At 42.3% G+C, this 22,390-nt stretch overlaps 1 protein-coding gene across 3 annotated transcripts in view; it reads left to right on the plus strand.

The window, feature by feature from the left end:
* The window catches only part of mpp2b (MAGUK p55 scaffold protein 2b), a 54,669-nt gene that overhangs the window by 15,949 nt on the left and 16,330 nt on the right, over window positions 1-22,390 (plus strand). For all 3 annotated transcript variants that reach the window (XM_072456034.1, XM_072456033.1, XM_072456035.1), the window contains exon 2: window positions 7,059-7,159. In XM_072456034.1, coding sequence (XP_072312135.1) covers window positions 7,059-7,159 — 101 coding nt within the window. The remainder of the gene's footprint in view (window positions 1-7,058; window positions 7,160-22,390) is intronic.

The following is a 22,390-nucleotide window of genomic DNA, read 5'->3' on the forward strand; positions in this document are numbered from 1 at the left end:
CTGTCTACATGCGAATAGAGTGAGCCGTGGAAGCAAACGGAGCTGTGAGAAAATCGAAGGTTAAGACTCCCAACAGCAACCTTTTCACGTGTGTCGTCTGTCAATAGAAAACGATTTACCCGATTCTATTATCTGGAGCTGAGGGGGAAGAGCGAGAACGAGGAGAAGTCGGGGGAAGTCGAAGGATAATGAACTGGCGACTGGATTTCGAAACAGTTTGAAAGGGTTTTGTACACAGGAAACATGAATGAGCGAGTCAAAGGTGTGGCGACCCTGGCTCTGTTCAGTGGCAGTGATTAAAGAGAATTATGCAGGAGCTGTACACGGACTGGCCGGGCTGGAGGGCTGAAGGGCTGCCAGGCGCAAATCTGGCAACCCACCTTTCTCCAGCTCGACACAAGGAGAGAACACACGGAAATACAGACACACAAAATATTGACTGATGTTATTATTCAGAGAGCAGACAGCAAGCAATCAGACAAGTCATCTCGTGTCTGCTTATCGTCCTGAGTGAAGGCAGATTTGACTGAATTGACCAAACGACGGTGAAATCTGTCATTGCCGTTTCTCGAGTTTGTGAAAAGTTGCAGGAAATCAAACTTTATGAGTGATTAAGTGACATTAATGGGACATGTCCGGACAGATTAAACATCTAGGTTACATGGGTTGGTTTTGTTTGTTAGTGTAAAAGTCTTTGTTTCTAAAATTCAAAATTAAATCTTGTCATCCTCAGTCTCCAAGTTCTATCTATATATTTCAAAATCCATAGCAAGGCCCATACGCTTAAGTAAATATCACAAATAAACATTTTGCTTTAGTTAAAGTAATGACAAAATGTATTTATCTAGGATATAACATAATTTGTTGTATGATTATGTAAACATATGTCTATATTTTTTTGCCTAATTGCTCATCTTTTTCCATTTTTACACATGAGTTTGTTCAAAAAGACAGATGCACTGAGGACAAACAGAATGACACAGAACTTTTAATATGACAATTTCCAAACTTAAATATCCCTCCATATTGCTGTGTATGGCCTTTTAAAATAAATAAATAAACATAGCTCCTGTAAGTCAAGCACTGGAGACCACGGAACTCACTCCACTTATTGAAGAAGTAAAAGTGCTTTTTCATTCTTTTTTTGACTAAATTGTTTCTTTGAGTGAACTGATTTCATTTTAACGCCTCACAGACTCGACCATCACATGTTTTGTCAAGTCTTCCGGCAGCTAACCTTTTTATTTAAAACCATATTGGACATATTGGTGTTAGGCTGTGGCCTCCTGGTCTCTGTTCTTATTCCAGGCTAAATTGGAGCTGCTGTTGCGTTCTCTCTTTCCTTAACAAAGGCCAGACTTTGTATTGGCTGAATTGTAGTCGTGCATAAAGAGTGCTCTCTTTGACAGTGCTCTGGGCTGTGATTAATGTGTGCTGGCGGCGGTGTACCTGAATGCATCCTAATGTAAGTCTGTCTGGACTGTTTGGACAAGCCTCAGTCACTGTTGACTAGAGCTTCATATCGATTAACGTTGAACTTTGTAGAGTGTTTTGTGGATCGATGATTCGACATGACTTTTTTTTTGCCGCCGAAGATGAAAAGAAAAGGACACAGACATCAGATATTTGAATTGTGTGACAGTTTATGCTCGCTGGTGGTACAGTGGTTTTAGGCATTGCACATATGTCGTTGTTACTACTACTACGGCATCTTTGCTTTGCTTCCTAGCCTCGGCCGTTTGCCAAATGTCTCCCCTATCTCGCTCACCATTTCACACACAGTAAGTTTGGCATTTTTTGGAGACTTTTTCCTGTCAGAAAGTGCTTCACAAAAACAATTAAAACACAGAATAGAGTAATAAAACGTGACATTTACTGTGAGCAATACACATACAACAATATATAGGTGAAATCAGTTCCTAAAACAACTGTAATTAAAAACCCTGACTGAATAAAAAGGTTTTGAGCTGACCCTTAAAAGCAACAACAGACAGTGACTGCAGGGCGAGTGGAAGATTCCAGAGTCTGAGCTTAACGGCCTGGAAGGATCCGTCTCCTCTGGTCTGTGTGAGGAACCATCAGCAGGTTCTGATCCAAAGAGCTCAGTGAGTGTACGGTTTGATCAGATCACTGATGTACAACGGGACCTGACCATCCAAGGCTCTAAAAGTCAGCACTAAAATGTTGAACTGTTTCCACTTGGAGACCGGGAGCCAGTGAAGGGCTTTGAGAATGGGTGAAATGTGAGACCTTCTATTTGTGCGGGTCAAGATCCTCGCTGCAGAGTTCTGGACCTTCAGACTACAGCTGCCCTGCCCAATAAGCCGAGCAAAAAATCATTAAAAGATTAATTGAAATGGATCTAAGTTGGATCGAAAACGACACTGTTCTAATCATTGTCCTCCGAGGTCGGCACTTGGACGTAAGAGTGAAGCTTTCTGAGTTGTCAAGTTGGAAAAACAATGAGCATTACATTTCATTTGATACATATACATAGATGATACGGATTAAAAAAAATAGGAAAGAGCTCAAAGCTGTCAAAATGTGCATCCGTTACTGTTCATTTCTTAACTCAGACATTGTTGTTACATTTATCATTTAGAACTCGAATTAATCTCAGCTTTTGCGTAGAATAGATTTTAGCAGCATTATCATAACTGAGCATTTAGAACGCTCAGTAGCAAAGCAGGAGCAGTGAACAGCAGTGAAACTGAAACAAATCAAATCAAATCAATTTATTTTTGTAAGGCCCAAAATCACAACAACAGTTGCCTCTGAGGGCCACAGGGAGAAATGAATCAACAATGTCTGTGGTGGCGAGGGACGATGTCCCAGGGTCCTCTGTCCTTAGACTCTCCTTCTCGGCCAGGAAAAACTACAAAAAAACCTCTTTGGGAAAAAAGCGTAGAAACCTGGAGGAGTTCCAGTGAAGGAGAGATCCGACTCTCACAGACGGACAGACGGACACAAGGAGACTGGAGCTGGACCCACTCTTCAGGCAGATGAGGGACCGTCTGAGGCGAACTGGACCCACTCTTCAGGCAGAAGAGGGACCGTCGGAGTCGAGCTGGACCCACTCTTCTGGCAGATGAGGGACCGTCGGAGGCGAGCTGGACCCACTCTTCAGGCAGATGAGGGAAAGTCGGAGGCGAGCTGGACCCACTCTTCAGGCAGATGAGGGACCGTCCACACAGGGCAGGGACCACTTCACCAGGGGAGGGGCATCTGGGTCCACAGGTCCTCAGGAGTGAGAGAAAGAAAAGAAGGCGGTGAACAGTTTTCAAGTGGAATCAAAAAATAAATATTGTTTGATAGCATAAGTAGTCAGAAGAAGAAGAGGATAGTGCTCAAGCTGTCATACTTCCCCCAGCACAGTTACTCCTAGGGCAGCGTAGCTGAAGCTGTGGGTTTATCTTTCTGTTCCTAACTACTCTGACCATAAGCGATTTCGAAGAGGAACGTTTTAAGCCTGGACTTAAATGAAGAGACTGTGTCAGCATATTTAACATGGGTCGGGAGCTGATTCCATAACACAGGAGCTTGGTAGCTAAACGCTCTACCTCCTACAGTACTTTTAGAGACTCTTGGCACCACCAGAAGGCCAGCATTCTGAGAGCGAAGAGCTCTGTTTGGATGATATGGTTCTATAGCATCTTTGAGGTAGGATGGGGCCATGTCATTTATGGCTTTGTAGGTCAAGAGTAGAATTTTGAATTTGATTCTAGACTCGACGGGGAGCCAGTGAAGAGACTTCAGCACTGGCGTAATGTGCTCTCTTCTTTTTGTTCCTGTTAGTAATCTTGCTGCTGCATTTTGAACCAGTTGAAAGCTTTTTATGGAGCTTTTAGGACACGCTGCAAGCAGGGAGTTACAGTAGTCTAATCTAGTCGTTACAAATGCATGGATAAGTTTTTCGGCATCACTTTTAGGCAGGATTCTTCTGATTTTGGCGATGTTGCGCAAATGGAAATAGGCTGTTTTACAAGCTTGATTTATATGAGCTTTAAATGAGAGCTCCTGGTCAAATAAGACTCCAAGGTTTCTTACAGTAGAACTGGAGGCTACACTGACATTGTCCAGTGTGACTATCTGCTCAGATAGAGCGTCTCGTAGATGCTTAGGGCCAAGCACAATGACCTCGGTTTTTTCAGGGTTAAGAAGCAGGTAGTTTAGTGTCATCCAGGTTTTTATCTCCTTCACACAAGTACTAAGTCTGTCTACTTGATCGCTCTGATCAGGTTTCATTGATAAATACAGCTGAGTGTCATCTGCATAGCAGTGGAAGTTAATGCCATGCTTTCTGATAATGTTGCCTAATGGTAGCATATAAAGAGTAAACAGAATTGGACCGAGTACCGAACCCTGTGGCACACCGTAAATTACTTTAGAGCTTGGTGAGGAGCTCTGGTTTACATTAACAAATTGGAACCTATCAGATAGATAGGATTTAAACCAGCTGAGGGCTGTTCCTCCAACACCTACATCACATTCTAACCTCTGCAGTAGAATGTTGTGGTCGATGGTGTCAAACGCTGCGCTGAGGTCCAACAGAACCAGGATTGAGACCAGTCCATCGTCAGCGGCTAATAACAAATCATTTGTGACTTTAACTAGTGCAGTTTCAGTGCTGTGGTGGGCTCTGAACCCTGACTGGAAAACTTCAAATAAGTTATTGTCCTGCAGGTGGCGACAAAGCTGTTTTACTACAACTTTTTCAAGGATTTTAGAGACGAAGGGAAGATTTGAAATAGGTCTGTAGTTTACCAATAGGTCGGGATCTAGATTAGGCTTTTTCAGAAGAGGTTTAATGACTGCATGTTTGAAGGACTGTGGAACATAGCCACTTTCGAGTGAAGTATTTATTATATTAAGAATAGGGTCTATAATTAGGGGAAGAATGTCTTTGAGGAGTCTGCTTGGAATGGGGTCTAGGACACAAGTTGAGCTTTTAGAGGACATAATGGCTGAAGTTATCTCTGCTTGATCAACAGCTGTGAACCTTTCTGAGTTTACAGGTGGATTTATATGGGACGTTAGATTTACAGCTTGGGCTAGTTCAGGGCTAATAGCGGGGGTAATTTCATCTAATTTATCTCTGATTGTTTTTATTTTATTATTAAAAAATAGGAGGAAATCATCAGAGCTGAGTGTAGCTGGGATTGAGGGCTCTACTGCACTGTGACAGTTTGTTAGCCTAGCTACAGTGCTGAAAAGGAATTTAGTGTTACTTTTGTTGACTTCTATTAGATTTGAATAATATCTGGTTTGGGCCTTACGCAGAGCCTGCTTATAGGACAGCAGGCAACTTTTCCATGCTTTTAGGGATTCTTCGGTGTGAGAGCGACGAAATAATCCCTCTAACTTTCTAACTTTTTGTTTATGTGAACGCAGTTCTTGGTTGTACCATGGGGAGGCGCGCTTTGGCCTAATAAGGCCAAAGCGTGCCTCCCCATGGTACTAATAATAAACAAAATAAGACTGTCCAATAACAAACTTTATCCAAACGCAGGGCACAGCCATGTTGGATTATCAACCTCAGATAAACTCTGAGTTCTGAAACGTTATCTGAGTTTCCAAGTAGGAGTTTCGAGATATGAAAGTTGTCCAGTGCGATTTTACACGTAGGAACTTAGAAAATCTGACCTCAAACTGGAACGCTGCGTTATTATGGACCTGTCAGCCTGACGAGTGGCAGGAAGTTAGGTTTGGAGAAAGTCTGTTACATGTTTATACTTGGATGTCAACTCTTCATAAATTGGTGGATAAAGGGTTTGTTTATGGATAGAATCTGTGAGAATCTTGTGTATTCGTGTGTGTTTGTGCATGTCTGAATGTGTGTGTGTGTGTGTGTGTGTGTTTGTGCGTGTCTGAATGTGTGTGTGTGTGTGTTCGTGTGTGTGTGTGTGTGTGTGTGTGTGTGTGTTTGTGCGTGTCTGAATGTGTGTGTGTGTGTGTCTGTGTTTGTGCATGTCTGAATGTGTGTGTGTGTGTGTGTGTGTGTGTTTGTGCGTGTCTGAATGTGTGTGTGTGTGTGTGTGTTCGTGTGTGTGTGTGTGTGTGTGTGTCTGTGTTTGTGCATGTCTGAATGTGTGTGTGTGTGTCTGTGTTTGTGCGTGTCTGAATGTGTGTGTGTGTGTGTGTGTTTGTGCGTGTCTGAATGTGTGTGTGTGTGTGTTCGTGTGTGTGTGTGTGTGTGTTTGTGCGTGTCTGAATGTGTGTGTGTGTGTGTGTGTTTGTGCGTGTCTGAATGTGTGTGTGTGTGTGTTCGTGTGTGTGTGTTTGTGTGTGTCTGAATGTGTGTGTGTGTGTGTCTGTGTTTGTGCGTGTCTGAATGTGTGTGTGTGTGTGTTTGTGTGTGTGTGTGTGTGTGTGTGTTTGTGCGTGTCTGAATGTGTGTGTGTGTCTGTGTTTGTCTGAATGTGTGTGTGTGTGTGTGTGTGTGCGTGTGTGTGTGCGTGTGTGTGTGTGCGTGTCTGAATGTGTGTGTGTGTGTGTGTGTGTGTTTGTGCGTGTCTGAATGTGTGTGTGTGTCTGTGTGTGTGTGTGTGTTTGTGCGTGTCTGAATGTGTGTGTGTGTGTGTGTGTTTGTGCGTGTCTGAATGTGTGTGTGTGTGTGTCTGTGTGTGTGTGTGTGTTTGTGCGTGTGTGTGTGTGTGTGTGTGTGCGTGTGTGTGCGTGTCTGAGTGTGTGTGTGTGTGTGTGTGCGTGTCTGAGTGTGTGTGTGTGTGTGTGTGCGTGTCTGAGTGTGTGTGTGTGTGAGAGTGTGTGTCGTTGTGTCCGTGCAGGAGGAAGTTGGGAGTTGTCAGAGCCAGATAGTGTGGCCCGTGACAGACTTTACACGAGTCTGAGTGACAGAGGTGAAATTGCCTGGGAAAGGATGTGAGCCCGCCCCTCCTCTCTCCCTCTTTCCTCCCTCTTTCCTCCCTCACTCTTCCACATACTTGTTTTGCTGTGTAGTGTAAACTCCCTTTATCTAGTCTATTTCCCATGAGCCTGTGCAGAATGTGGAGCGAGTGGAGTGAATAAAGTCTCCCCTTTCTCTGTGTGTTTGTGTTCAGCCATGCACCAGGCGCTGGATACTCTGAGTGACAGCACCAGCTCCACCACAGCCAATGACCTGGACCTCATCTTCCTCAAAGGCATCATGGAGAGCCCGGTGGTGAGTCCATGCAACCTGCTTCCCCTGATTTGGATTGTAACGTTCAAAACAAATGGTATTGTGACACTGTGAGAAGCCCGCTCTTTCCCTTTTACACCAAGTATCTGTGTTTTGTATCATTCTTGAACTGGACTGAAAAGTAGAAAGCTTTTGAAGGGTTATTTTTAGCACATTCATGGTCACATCCTGCCTGAAGATTTTGAGTTCAAGACCCAGCAAACAAAATGATGTATGCAAAATACACTAGAAAATTAAGACATTGGTTAATATTGACATTTGTGGAGCAAAAAACTGTGCAATTCTTGACCCAAATCACTACATTTAAGGTAAACAATTCTCAAAATTTGTAGAACACACTATATTTTTGTATGTGATACTATTACTTGAGTTATTCTTTGCACATGAAGCTGTACTTTAACAAAACTGCTCTCTCCTCTAACAATTATCTGCAGTAATTAAGATTCTGCTTTAATTTAGATTTTAAAAAGTGAAGAGACTGTGGTACAAACTTTATTTAAGACTCAGTTGGTCCATATAAAACACAACACACATAAGACAAACAGCACAATGCAATAAAAGACTAAAGACTAAAAGGTGTTTGGTAAAAGCAGTTTATCCACGTCGGCTTCACTAGAACAGAGCAAAGGCTGCTATTTTTCATGCCGCTAGAGAAATCTGTTCAGTTTAGTCTCCGGGGCTCATAGTGTGGTCAAAATTCAAACGAATACATTGAGACATTGTAGATATAGATATATTCTTATAAAAATGTGGCTTTAAGCTTGACTGCACGGATTGTTTTAGGTTTATACGTTTATCAAACACACAATTTTTCATGATAAATGCAAACTTCTAAAAACTACTAAAAAATGGATGAGCTGTGAAATATCTTCACTCTTAAAACTTTAGCCCAGTAGACCGAATTCTAACTTTCACAATGTTCAATACCCAATTATTTATTTCACAGCGCTTTATTTTGAAGCAACAACAACATTTATAAATGATTGATTTCTCACTATTCAAATTATAGACATTTAGAAAGCACAAATCATAACCTCTGAATAATTCTAACTCATTGCTACAGATCTCGTATAAAGCATTTTGTGTTACGCTTCATGTAACTCCTAATTTTTCCACACAGATGTTATTGCTTTATAATGTCACGCAGTCTAGCATTAAACGTCTTTCGTTTATTTTCAACTACAGGTGTTTTTATTGCTCAAAAATACTTGGATATGGCCATGTTGCTGTTGTAGGCAGAAAGCACCTTGTTTTGTGGCGTGGAACAAACCTCTCCGATCACATTTAGACTGACAAACAGCAGCGTTGTGGACACCGATGCTTCTGGCTGTATTGTGTTGTTCATGGAGCTGTCAGTCAGTTTTAACAAGTGCTTCTGCTGCGTGCGTCCCATTACAGGAGACAGTGTGTAGCTCTGATGCAGCTGCAGGACGACCCGCTCACAAATCAATACAGTCACCTCGCAGGCCATCAATAATAAACTCAAGCTCTACTCTCGACTACTACTGACACAACGTCATGTTCCTCCATTGAAAAGGGTTTTTAAATACTGTATTAGCAGAATCTACTGTGGGGGGGTACTCAAAATATCGATACGGCAACATCTGATGGATTTCTTACAATACGTATCGATGCAGAGATACACTTTTCAACTGCATCACTGGTTCTACACTTAACCTGTTATCTGCTGCCATCAGACTGAATCTGCTGAGCTGAAAGGGGATTTATTCAAAGGATTAATTGTAGTCATCTGGACTCAGTTTAGAAAAAACAAATAAAAAATTCTAAACTGAGTCCAGATGACTACAACTGAAGCTTTTTCTACAATGGAACACTCCTGGACGAATGATGACTCAAAGGATTAATGTATTATGATACGTATATTATGAACATTGTGAACATGAAATTACAATGTATTTAGGTCATTTACAGAATCAAAACATCATTTTTGATAAACTTTTAACACCGTCTTTTAAGCTGGCGTTTTCAGCTCTAGTGTCCGGGTGGATGAGACATACTTTATTATTAGCTAGACAGCGCACAGTTGTCTCATTTTTGTGTGCTGCTTTTGCCAGATATTCTTTGGAAGAAAACACAAAATGTGCTCATTTACAGAACACAGTGGGGCTTCTCAGCGTGAGGGATGTCCTCGTGTCAGGACACGTATCAAGCTTTGTTTATGGGGAACATCCCAGATAGCAAAATGACGTTGAATCAACGTTATATGTTCCATCAGGCACTTCGTTGAATCAATGTTGATATCTGACATTGAATCAACGACATGTTGCTCGTGTTGATCAGCATTGAAATAGCGTTGATATTAACGCCTATGTGTACATTGAAACAACATCAGATCAATAATAATTTTCAACATTGTTTCAATGTTGAAATTTCAATTCTGTATCAACCTCACATCAACATTGATTCAACGTTGAATTAACGTTGAATCAATGTTGATACAGAATTGAATGATGATGATTCAATGTCAGATATCAACGTTGAAACAGCGTTGAAATTTCAATTAAAAGTTGTTTCAAAAAGTTGTTTAAATTTAAAATGCCTATAAAAAAACTTGAACAAAAAATAAACATCTTACATTATTGTTAGTAGTCCATTAAAACAAATTAATGACAATTATTTTACCTTTTGAGAAATTTTATTGCATTTAACATTTTTTAGGCAAGGTATAATATCAATGCAACAATAATACAAAACTGTAAAAGAAAAAAATACATATATGTTAGCATTGAAACATAAACCTATTCCTTAATAAACTCACAATTGTTTTTTTTGGTTAAATACCTGTTTTCCAGCTCTAGTCCTTTTTAAAGTTTTTCCTTTTTAAACCATCCTTGTGGTCTGGTGCATAGCGCAGTCACTTCATCACTACTTTACTGAACACAAGATCCGGCGATGTGCGTTCAGACTGACGTGTTCAAACTGACGTGTTCAGACTGACGTGTTCAAACTGACGTGTTCAAACTGACGTGTTCAGACTGACGTGTTCAGACTGACGTGTTCAAACTGACGTGTTCAGACTGACGTGTTCAAACTGACGTGTTCAGACTGACGTGTTCAGACTGACGTGTTCAGACTGACGTGTTCAAACTGACGTGTTCAGACTGACGTGTTCAGACTGACGTGTTCAAACTGACGTGTTCAGACTGACGTGTTTGTTCAGACTGACGTGTTCAAACTGACGTGTTCAGACTGACGTGTTCAGACTGACGTGTTCAAACTGACGTGTTCAGACTGACGTGTTCAAACTGACGTGTTCAGACTGACGTGTTCAAACTGACGTGTTCAGACTGACGTGTTTGTTCAGACTGACGTGTTCAAACTGACGTGTTCAGACTGACGTGTTCAGACTGACGTGTTCAGACTGACGTGTTCAGACTGACGTGTTCAGACTGACGTGCAGCCGCTGAGGAGGGGAAAACAGAACAAATCAAAATAGTGGTTTTGGTGAACCTCTTTGGAGCTTTACCATGACAAAATACATATTATGAAGCACAAAATGAAGGCTTAAAGCATTGAGTTTTGGCCTGTTGCATGAGGATTTCATTATCTGAGTTCATGTTTCATTTACTTAGATCTTGTGTAAGTTGTAAATCACATTTATTCAGCCTTTAGAATTTAGTTATTTCACTTGACAATGATTTGAAAATATATTGCAGATATCAAAGGCATTTTAAGTTACCTAAAAACATTATTTGTACTGCTAAATGCAGATAAAACTGCAAAGCAAAAAAACTGATCAGATCTGCACCTCTGTGAATCTGTGCCTGTCCAGCCCTCTCCTCCTGCATTAGATTAGACCTAAACCAGGACTAAAGCAGACCTAAACCAGGACTAAAGCAGACCTAAACCAGGACTAAAGCAGACCTAAACCAGGACTAAAGCAGATCTAAACCAGGACTAAAGCAGACCTAAACCAGGACTAAAGCAGGCCTAAACCAGGACTAAAGCAGGCCTAAACCAGGACTAAAGCAGGCCTAAACCAGGACTAAAGCAGGCCTAAACCAGGACTAAAGCAGGCCTAAACCAGGACTAAAGCAGGCCTAAACCAGGACTAAAGCAGGGCTAAACCAGGACTAAAGCAGGCCTAAACCAGGACTAAAGCAGGGCTAAACCAGGACTAAAGCAGGCCTAAACCAGGACTAAAGCAGGCCTAAACCAGGACTAAAGCAGGGCTAAACCAGGACTAAAGCAGGCCTAAACCAGGACTAAAGCAGGCCTAAACCAGGATTAAAGCAGGCCTTAACCAGGACTAAAGCAGGCCTAAACCAGGACTAAAGCAGGCCTAAACCAGGACTAAAGCAGGCCTTAACCAGGACTAAAGCAGACCTAAACCAGGACTAAAGCATACCTAAACCAGGACTAAAGCAGACCTAAACCAGGACTAAAGCATACCTAAACCAGGACTAAAGCAGACCTAAACCAGGACTAAAGCAGGCCTAAACCAGGACTAAAGCAGGCCTAAACCAGGACTAAAGCAGACCTAAACCAGGACTAAAGCAGGACTAAAGCAGACCTAAACCAGGACTAAAGCAGATCTAAACCAGGACTAAAGCAGACCTAAACCAGGACTAAAGCAGACCTAAACCAGGACTAAACCAGGACTATAGCAGACCTAAACCAGGACTAAACCAGGACTAAAGCAGACCTAAACCAGGACTAAAGCAGACCTAAACCAGGACTAAACCAGGACTATAGCAGACCTAAACCAGGACTAAACCAGGACTAAAGCAGACCTAAACCAGGACTAAAGCAGACCTAAACCAGGATTACAGGCTGCTCCTCTCCACTTGTGTAGACAGGTTTAAATGGAAAACAGAGGCATTACTTTCCATGGACTCAACATTCCCTTAAAAAAAACTCTTTTGATATAATGTAATTTAATAAATGATATCAAAGAGACAGAAATGTATCAGACCGACTCAGCATGGACATTTTGATGGCGTTTCTGTCTATAGATAGATGATGCGGTTTAGAAGACGTGCGTGCAATTAACAATAAAATATGTTTTTTTACATAGAAGTTCCTTCTTTGTTATTTATCTCTATAAACTATAACTTTTATAAAAAAAATAAAATAGAGATTTAGTATGATTTTATGATTTTCATCCAATTACTCGATTACTTGTTAGAAGTAAATAATCAATAGCTGTGGCTCTAAAATACACAATGTACCCTATATAATAAGACTTTGAAATAATGTTAAATGTTAAAAATATGGGGCAAGAAAAAAAATACTTTTTGATAAATCTTAACAAAAGAAAATAAAGAAACACAGGATTTCCTTCTCCAAGAAAGAAGTAGAGACTCACCATTCCCACTGTAGTGACACGCCTTTACTGTTCAGCCTGAGCTCTCCAGTTACTATGGGAATAATGACATGTTTTAATGGAGGAATACATTTTATTCTAGACTAAATGTAAGTATCTGAGGGAAAACTTACCAGTATTTGAATGTGGATATGTGCATCACTGAAATAACAAATAATACATTTATTTAAAGGAACACAGTATTACAGCAGTAACACTGACACAACAACATACCTGGAATGGTCATGTCAGGGGGCAAAGGTCATGTCAAGAGGCTTTGCACATTTTCTTTTGCTTTGAGGTTCTGATTCCTCTTCTGATTCAATGCAAAGGGGATTTTCCCTTGAAATACAAAAAACAGTATTTACAAACTGAGCAGTATAGAATATTTAATTTTATACAGAGGGTAACTGGAGTAAAGCCATGCAGGTACAGGAGGAATAAAGAAACAGTACAAATATAACTTTTTGTGCTAATGAAACTGCATTTTACCTTGATCTACTTTTTTCAGTCGCTCGTCAGCTTCACCATCTCTGTGGTTGCACATCCAGTTTTTTACATATTTTTCCTCAAAGTTTTTGTCTTTGGTGAATGACAGTCTGTGGTACCAAAAAGGCAACATACAGAATTAATTATTGTGACTTGTACATAAAATGTAGATTTACATAATTCCAATAAAAAGTATGAATTCCAGTGCTATAAATGCTTACTACAAGTAATTAAATCCAGACGTCTTCACATGAGGTCCATGCTTTGTTAGGCTGCATGTTGTCTTCACATGAGGTCCATGCTTTGTTAGGCTGCATGTTGTCTTCATATGAGGTCCATGCTTTGTTAGGCTGCATGTTGTCTTCATATGAGGTCCATGCTTTGTTAGGCTGCATGTTGTCTTCATATGAGGTCCATGCTTTGTTAGGCTGCATGTTGTCTTCATATGAGGTCCATGCTTTGTTAGGCTGCATGTTGTCTTCATATGAGGTCCATGCTTTGTTAGGCTGCATGTTGTCTTCATATGAGGGCCATGCTTTGTTAGGCTGCATGTTGTCTTCATATGAGGTCCATGCTTTGTTAGGCTGCATGTTGTCTTCATATGAGGTCCATGCTTTGTTAGGCTGCATGTTGTCTTCACATGAGGTCCATGCTTTGTTAGGCTGCATGTTGTCTTCATATGAGGTCCATGCTTTGTTAGGCTGCATGTTGTCTTCATATGAGGTCCATGCTTTGTTAGGCTGCATGTTGTCTTCATATGAGGTCCATGCTTTGTTAGGCTGCATGTTGTCTTCATATGAGGTCCATGCTTTGTTAGGCTGCATGTTGTCTTCACATGAGGTCCATGCTTTGTTAGGCTGCATGTTGTCTTCATATGAGGTCCATGCTTTGTTAGGCTGCATGTTGTCTTCATATGAGGTCCATGCTTTGTTAGGCTGCATGTTGTCTTCATATGAGGTCCATGCTTTGTTAGGCTGCATGTTGTCTTCATATGAGGTCCATGCTTTGTTAGGCTGCATGTTGTCTTCATATGAGGTCCATGCTTTGTTAGGCTGCATGTTGTCTTCACATGAGGTCCATGCTTTGTTAGGCTGCATGTTGTCTTCACATGAGGTCCATGCTTTGTTAGGCTGCATGTTGTCTTCACATGAGGTCCATGCTTTGTTATGCTGCATGTTGTCTTCACATGAGGTCCATGCTTTGTTAGGCTGCATGTTGTCTTCATATGAGGTCCATGCTTTGTTAGGCTGCATGTTGTCTTCATATGAGGTCCATGCTTTGTTAGGCTGCATGTTGTCTTCACATGAGGTCCATGCTTTGTTAGGCTGCATGTTGTCTTCATATGAGGTCCATGCTTTGTTAGGCTGCATGTTGTCTTCATATGAGGTCCATGCTTTGTTAGGCTGCATGTTGTCTTCACATGAGGTCCATGCTTTGTTAGGCTGCATGTTGTCTTCATATGAGGTCCATGCTTTGTTAGGCTGCATGTTGTCTTCATATGAGGTCCATGCTTTGTTAGGCTGCATGTTGTCTTCATATGAGGTCCATGCTTTGTTAGGCTGCATGTTGTCTTCATATGAGGTCCATGCTTTGTTAGGCTGCATGTTGTCTTCACATGAGGTCCATGCTTTGTTAGGCTGCATGTTGTCTTCACATGAGGTCCATGCTTTGTTAGGCTGCATGTTGTCTTCACATGAGGTCCATGCTTTGTTAGGCTGCATGTTGTCTTCATATGAGGTCCATGCTTTGTTAGGCTGCATGTTGTCTTCATATGAGGTCCATGCTTTGTTAGGCTGCATGTTGTCTTCATATGAGGTCCATGCTTTGTTAGGCTGCATGTTGTCTTCATATGAGGTCCATGCTTTGTTAGGCTGCATGTTGTCTTCATATGAGGTCCATGCTTTGTTAGGCTGCATGTTGTCTTCACATGAGGTCCATGCTTTGTTAGGCTGCATGTTGTCTTCATATGAGGTCCATGCTTTGTTAGGCTGCATGTTGTCTTCATATGAGGTCCATGCTTTGTTAGGCTGCATGTTGTCTTCATATGAGGTCCATGCTTTGTTAGGCTGCATGTTGTCTTCATATGAGGTCCATGCTTTGTTAGGCTGCATGTTGTCTTCACATGAGGTCCATGCTTTGTTAGGCTGCATGTTGTCTTCACATGAGGTCCATGCTTTGTTAGGCTGCATGTTGTCTTCATATGAGGTCCATGCTTTGTTAGGCTGCATGTTGTCTTCATATGAGGTCCATGCTTTGTTAGGCTGCATGTTGTCTTCATATGAGGTCCATGCTTTGTTAGGCTGCATGTTGTCTTCATATGAGGTCCATGCTTTGTTAGGCTGCATGTTGTCTTCATATGAGGTCCATGCTTTGTTAGGCTGCATGTTGTCTTCATATGAGGTCCATGCTTTGTTAGGCTGCATGTTGTCTTCATATGAGGTCCATGCTTTGTTAGGCTGCATGTTGTCTTCATATGAGGTCCATGCTTTGTTAGGCTGCATGTTGTCTTCACATGAGGTCCATGCTTTGTTAGGCTGCATGTTGTCTTCACATGAGGTCCATGCTTTGTTAGGCTGCATGTTGTCTTCATATGAGGTCCATGCTTTGTTAGGCTGCATGTTGTCTTCATATGAGGTCCATGCTTTGTTAGGCTGCATGTTGTCTTCATATGAGGTCCATGCTTTGTTAGGCTGCATGTTGTCTTCATATGAGGTCCATGCTTTGTTAGGCTGCATGTTGTCTTCACATGAGGTCCATGCTTTGTTAGGCTGCATGTTGTCTTCACATGAGGTCCATGCTTTGTTAGGCTGCATGTTGTCTTCACATGAGGTCCATGCTTTGTTAGGCTGCATGTTGTCTTCACATGAGGTCCATGCTTTGTTAGGCTGCATGTTGTCTTCACATGAGGTCCATGCTTTGTTAGGCTGCATGTTGTCTTCACATGAGGTCCATGCTTTGTTAGGCTGCATGTTGTCTTCATATGAGGTCCATGCTTTGTTAGGCTGCATGTTGTCTTCATATGAGGTCCATGCTTTGTTAGGCTGCATGTTGTCTTCACATGAGGTCCATGCTTTGTTAGGCTGCATGTTGTCTTCACATGAGGTCCATGCTTTGTTAGGCTGCATGTTGTCTTCACATGAGGTCCATGCTTTGTTAGGCTGCATGTTGTCTTCACATGAGGTCCATGCTTTGTTAGGCTGCATGTTGTCTTCACATGAGGTCCATGCTTTGTTAGGCTGCATGTTGTCTTCATATGAGGTCCATGCTTTGTTAGGCTGCATGTTGTCTTCATATGAGGTCCATGCTTTGTTAGGCTGCATGTTGTCTTCATATGAGGTCCATGCTTTGTTAGGCTGCATGTTGTCTTCATATGAGGTCCATGCTTTGTTAGGCTGCATGTTGTCTTCACATGAGGTCCATGCTTTGTTAGGCTGCATGTTGTCTTCATATGAGGTCCATGCTTTGTTAGGCTGCATGTTGTCTTCATATGAGGTCCATGCTTTGTTAGGCTGCATGTTGTCTTCATATGAGGTCCATGCTTTGTTAGGCTGCATGTTGTCTTCATATGAGGTCCATGCTTTGTTAGGCTGCATGTTGTCTTCACATGAGGTCCATGCTTTGTTAGGCTGCATGTTGTCTTCACATGAGGTCCATGCTTTGTTAGGCTGCATGTTGTCTTCATATGAGGTCCATGCTTTGTTAGGCTGCATGTTGTCTTCACATGAGGTCCATGCTTTGTTAGGCTGCATGTTGTCTTCATATGAGGTCCATGCTTTGTTAGGCTGCATGTTGTCTTCATATGAGGTCCATGCTTTGTTAGGCTGCATGTTGTCTTCATATGAGGTCCATGCTTTGTTAGGCTGCATGTTGTCTTTGAGGGCTTTTGAATAGTGTATACTTTTGGGTGGCCACAGCGCATTTTCCGCCTTTTACTCCAATAGGACATGATAAAGTGGAAGCTGAGGTGGTCATGGTAACTGTACTGTAATTCTTTGATTGTCTTTAGTGTGGTGAATGGTCTTTGTCCATATCAGATGCAGCACGGCCTGAAAGTGGAAGAAAGTTAAATTAGTAATGTACATGCAATACTTATTCTGAAACATTTTCAGGTGTAACAAAATGTATTTAATTGATGTACATCTATAAACAATAAAACATAATTACCCACTAAATAAACAGAACCATCATAAGTATGGCAGAAAAGTATGAAAAGTTTCACCTAGAAACTTGCATGTCGTTTGTTTGCTGTTGTATGAATGGATTTAAGTTAGAATAGCATAGAAATAAATCATATTGATGAGAAAAATAAAATGTTTGTTTTAAAGCCAAATTAATAATTACATATCCAATATTTGGTCTTCACTTTAGGCAATTCATACATTTTTAAAAGTAAACATTATGCCAAATCCACTAGAGAACATAATGCAATTAAATATAAATGGTAAACTACATCACAGGACTGTTCTATCCCCGTCATTACTACCAGCATCGTGTACTTGTACTTTCAGAAAACAATACAGTAATGGTAACCTGCTCTATGAGCTGTTCTCTCCGCCAGACCCATAGACACAGACAGAAGCTCTGCCGTATCTCGAGGCTCCTGATCCCACATCGCTCCTTGTGAAGCAGGTCGGCCTCATGGTCGGCCCCTGAGGGCCACCACACCGCACCCTGTGAGGCAGGTCACCCCCATGGTCGCCCCTGAGGGCCACCACACCGCACCCCGTGAGGCAGGTCAGCCCCATGGTCGGCCCCTGAGGGCCACCACACCGCACCCCGTGAGGCAGGTCAGCCCCATGGTCGGCCCCTGAGGGCCACCACACCCCGTGAGGCAGGTCAGCCCCATGGTCGGCCCCTGAGGGCCACCACACCGCACCCCGTGAGGCAGGTCAGCCCCATGGTCGGCCCCTGAGGGCCACCACACCGCACCCCGTGAGGCAGGTCAGCCCCATGGTCGGCCCCTGAGGGCCACCACACCGCACCCCGTGAGGCAGGTCAGCCCCATGGTCGGCCCCTGAGGGCCACCACACCGCACCCCGTGAGGCAGGTCAGCCCCATGGTCGGCCCCTGAGGGCCACCACACCGCACCCCGTGAGGCAGGTCAGCCCCATGGTCGGCCCCTGAGGGCCACCACACCGCACCCCGTGAGGCAGGTCAGCCCCATGGTCGGCCCCTGAGGGCCACCACACCGCACCCCGTGAGGCAGGTCAGCCCCATGGTCGGCCCCTGAGGGCCACCACACCACACCCCGTGAGGCAGGTCAGCCCCATGGTCGGCCCCTGAGGGCCACCACACCACACCCCGTGAGGCAGGTCAGCCCCATGGTCGGCCCCTGAGGGCGGGCGCACAACCCCGAGTTTACTCCCCGTGTCCACATAACACACATAGATTGGTCCACTCTGTGCCTATTCAACCCATATTTTATCCCAAGTACAGATTATGATTATCTGATGTTGTACAAATACATTTTTCTAGCAGTTAAGCTAAATGCTTGCACATGTTAGCTGCTGCAGCTAACAGACGCTAGCTAACAAGACAATCAAGGTTAACAATAAAAACTTGCGTTTACAAAATATTTTACCCGAATGATTGTGTGGGATTTCTATTCACTTCTCAATAATACAAATGTCATGATGACTCACCATAAGTTGTGTCACTGCTGTTCTCCTGGAGACAAGTGCTGTAGACGTGGTTCTTGTGTGTCCGAGTTAGACTGAGGCACAGGCAGCGTGACACTGCCAAGAGGCTCGTGAGACTAAGATTTCCCGCTCTTTTTGCACCTGGAGAATGATCAGGTCGATGTACATTGATTCAACATTGAATCAATGTTGGCATTTTAACCCTAAAATACAAGGTTAAAACAACGTTAAATTAATAACCTTTTTTCAACCATTGGTATTTCAACTGTGATTCAACATTGAATCACAGTTGACTTTTCAACGTCAACCAAAAATAACCAATCTGACCATAAATCAACGTTGAATCAACGTCTTTTGCTATCTGGGATATCACGAGGTTGGCAATATCCAGCCCTGATCTACTTTTCAAACCTCTGGGGCACGTTTATGTCCCTGTCGAGAAGTTGTGTTTATGCTTTGACACGTAATGCCAGATTTGTCATTTTAAAGACTCTTGTCTACTGTCTATGATTACAAGACACATAAACACAAGCCCATATCAGCCTGTGTTTGCAGAGTTTCAGAACATCACTGGCCAGAATAAGAGGGTCATTCTGTCCACCAAATGTACTTGCTGATGGTCCACCCACTGTAAGAATAAATATTCACTCTGTGTGTGTCTTGGCGCGCGTCTCTGTGCAAGACTTTGCAACAGACTTTGAAAAATTATTATATGACGCTGATGTGATCGGGTAAAGTCGTTTTTAAAGTTGTTTTTAAAGTATGTGTGTAGGCTTTCCACTACATTTAGTTTCTATTTAGAATTTCTTGAACATAAGAAAATAACACAAATAAATACATACTATTAATGATTACCATGAAAAAAAGTCATATTTCTTCTTTTGCAGGATGTATTGTGACTTCTTGCTAAAGTCACAGGAAATGTAACTCAACAGAACAAAAGTTTTAAGAATGTCTGTTGTCAGTTAAATCTACTAAACCACTTTACATTTACATTAAGAGATTATACTTTTTTGAGTAGTTTTCTGACACCATACTTTTATTCTATTAATCTGAAGTCACAGTTTACTTGAGTAAAAGTTCAGATTCTTTTTTCAACTGTAATTAAGTCTACAACTGATAAAACAATTTTATATTGACGATATTAAATTGTTATTTTATTTATTTATGTATTTATTTTGGGACCATGTACAATTAGAACATAAGTGTTGTCATTAGCTGCATTGTATCAGAGTTCGCCTCCTTTACACCTGCAGCCTTCAGACAGGGAAACAACAGCCCACAAACATTTGACGGTGATTAAGTTGTATATTTGTGTTTCGTGCACCGTTCCTTCAGATATGACTTAGTTATTCTAATTGTTCTGTTTGTCCTTTGGAAATACCAGATTTTGTGCATTATCTGATGTTTTGTCCTTCCACAAAAGATAAATCAGACCTGAGTCATATTTAGCATAATATCCCATGCCCCTAATGACTCATCCCACTCATATTAGCATAGTCTGATTAGCCCCATTGTTTCCTTTGTTCTGGATTAGGTTGGAGGTGTAAATTGTCACTATTTCTGTTCAGAGATAAATTGTCAATGGACAATTCTCTCTCAGATGAGCTACAGAAGCTATTCGGATGAGCAGCAATTCTTTTCCTGAACTGAATTCAATTTTCTTTCGCTATGAAACCAGGTTCTGTTCAACCTTGAATCTGTACATTTCACCCCAAAAGGCCTGCTGAGAAGTGGTGAAAATTCCATCCACATATCTTGTTTGGGCCGACAGCGCTGCATTAGTGTGGCTCTGTGTCGCTCTGTAGTCGCAGGGCTTGTCCACCAGCTTCCTCTGTCCCAGGAGAGGCTGCGGTCTGTAAGCAATTTCTCACATTTCCACAAAGAGGGGGTCGAAATCTGCCCAAAATCTCAATAATTCTTCCGACGCTTTTGTTCCAGGAGCTCACATGGACATCCCGCCGTGTTTCTCGTGTGTTTTTGCCCTTCCTTTTATCCCTTTCTTTACACTCATCACTCTTCTCCTCTCTTAAAATGTGTTGTTAATGTTTGGGCTTTCGCTGGACGCTCTCATCTATCAGTGAACACAAACCCGCAGTGACTTTTATACCCCGAGGAGACAGAGTTGCAGCAGCGGTGAGAGAATAGAAGGGGGCACGCGCGATGAATGATGCAATCTGGGCAAAGCACAATCCTCTAATGGAAGTGAACAATGATTAGGAGCACAACGAGCGCATATTGACAAGTGGAGCTATCATCATGCAAAAGAGCCCTCTGCACGGCTCCTCTGCGCTCGGCGGTGCATCGATCCGAGCAGACGGGATGGTGGAAACATTTAGGAAAGAGCTAAATAAGCCGACACGTTTCCCCCACACACAATTTTTGTTGCGTCTGATGGTCGGTTTTTACCCAGATGTCTCGCTGCGTTTACCGGCTCCGAGTCTGGCGCTGCAGTCTGGGAGAAAGATGGCAACTGCAGCACATACCGAGGCCAAGCAGGACAAGTGGAGAAGGGCAATTTAGAGTGTGCTTTATAACCGTATGCCCGCCTTCAGTTTCCATCCTTCAAGGCCTGAGTCGTGCCTGATAAGCTGCAGAATACAGATATCGCCTTGTTATCTTCCTCATTAACAATATGGGGTCCACGGTGCTGATGAAGTCTTGCAGTGAAATAGAAATGCTTGGACCTGCTCTCACAAAAGTCAAACGTGCTAAAGCTGAAGCGAAAATGTATCTGATGAAAACTATAAAAGCAAAGCAAATTCTTTACTCGAGCACCAAAACTCACCAAGAAGGAAGAAAACATTTGGCAAAACATATTATACAAATTTGTCTTACTTTTGTCTAGTGTTTCCTTTTCTAAGTTCCCTTCTCTGGCATATGTGCACGTTTCAGTTTGAATAATCATCATAAATAAACCAGCTGGGATGACTTGGTATTGTTTGCCCTTTCTATCACAAAATCTGCCTTTTCATTTGCATATTTGTACATTTAAGATTGATTGACATGCATTTCAACTTAACGAAGCCTCTCAGAAACATTAGAGATGTTTTTCCATGCATTTATATCAGTTTTATCTCATTTTATTTGGACTTAAAATGCTTGCGAGTTTGTGCCTTTATGTCAAAATGTGCTATTTGCCTCAAACATTGATTTATGTTGAAAAATCTGCTGATGCCGTTGCCACCTAATGCCAGTTGGCACAGGCGGGCATGAAATGGGAACAGAACACCTGGACCTTTGTCTTCTAAAAGTACTGTACGGACCCATTTTATTATTCCTGCAAAATACTCTGCACAAGTTACCGTCAAATGTGTTTTTTTCACGTTCTAGTGTGTTTTATGAAGGCTTTTTATGTCAGGTGGAATTAGAAAATTGTGTTTGACTCTTTTTCCCAGGATCTACATCAGGCTGCCCCAAATAAATTGTCTGTTTGCTGTAACCCGGGCCAACATTTTTCAAGTGGGTCGGACGGTAGGCAAGTTCTTATTTTTTTTACTTTGAAGATCCAAATTTTGCCATTTTTTGACTTGGAGTGACCACCAGGGGTCAGGCTTCAACAGTCAATGACGGAAAACGTCTCTATCAACCCGATCGGGAGACTAAATCTCACGATTTTCAGATATTTCAATCGACTTTTTGTACGCCGCTATCCTTTATTTTGGTAGCGAAGGCGAGCGGGGGGAACATGCGGGGGGGACAGGCGCCGCCATGTTTGCTGTGATGACGCTGCCGGGCGTGTTTCAATCCCAGAATGCA

Source organism: Eucyclogobius newberryi, unplaced genomic scaffold (genome assembly GCF_026437365.1).
Source record: "Eucyclogobius newberryi isolate DKJ021-1_F unplaced genomic scaffold, fEucNew1.0.hap1 SCAF_20, whole genome shotgun sequence".
NCBI lineage: Eukaryota > Metazoa > Chordata > Actinopteri > Gobiiformes > Gobiidae > Eucyclogobius > Eucyclogobius newberryi.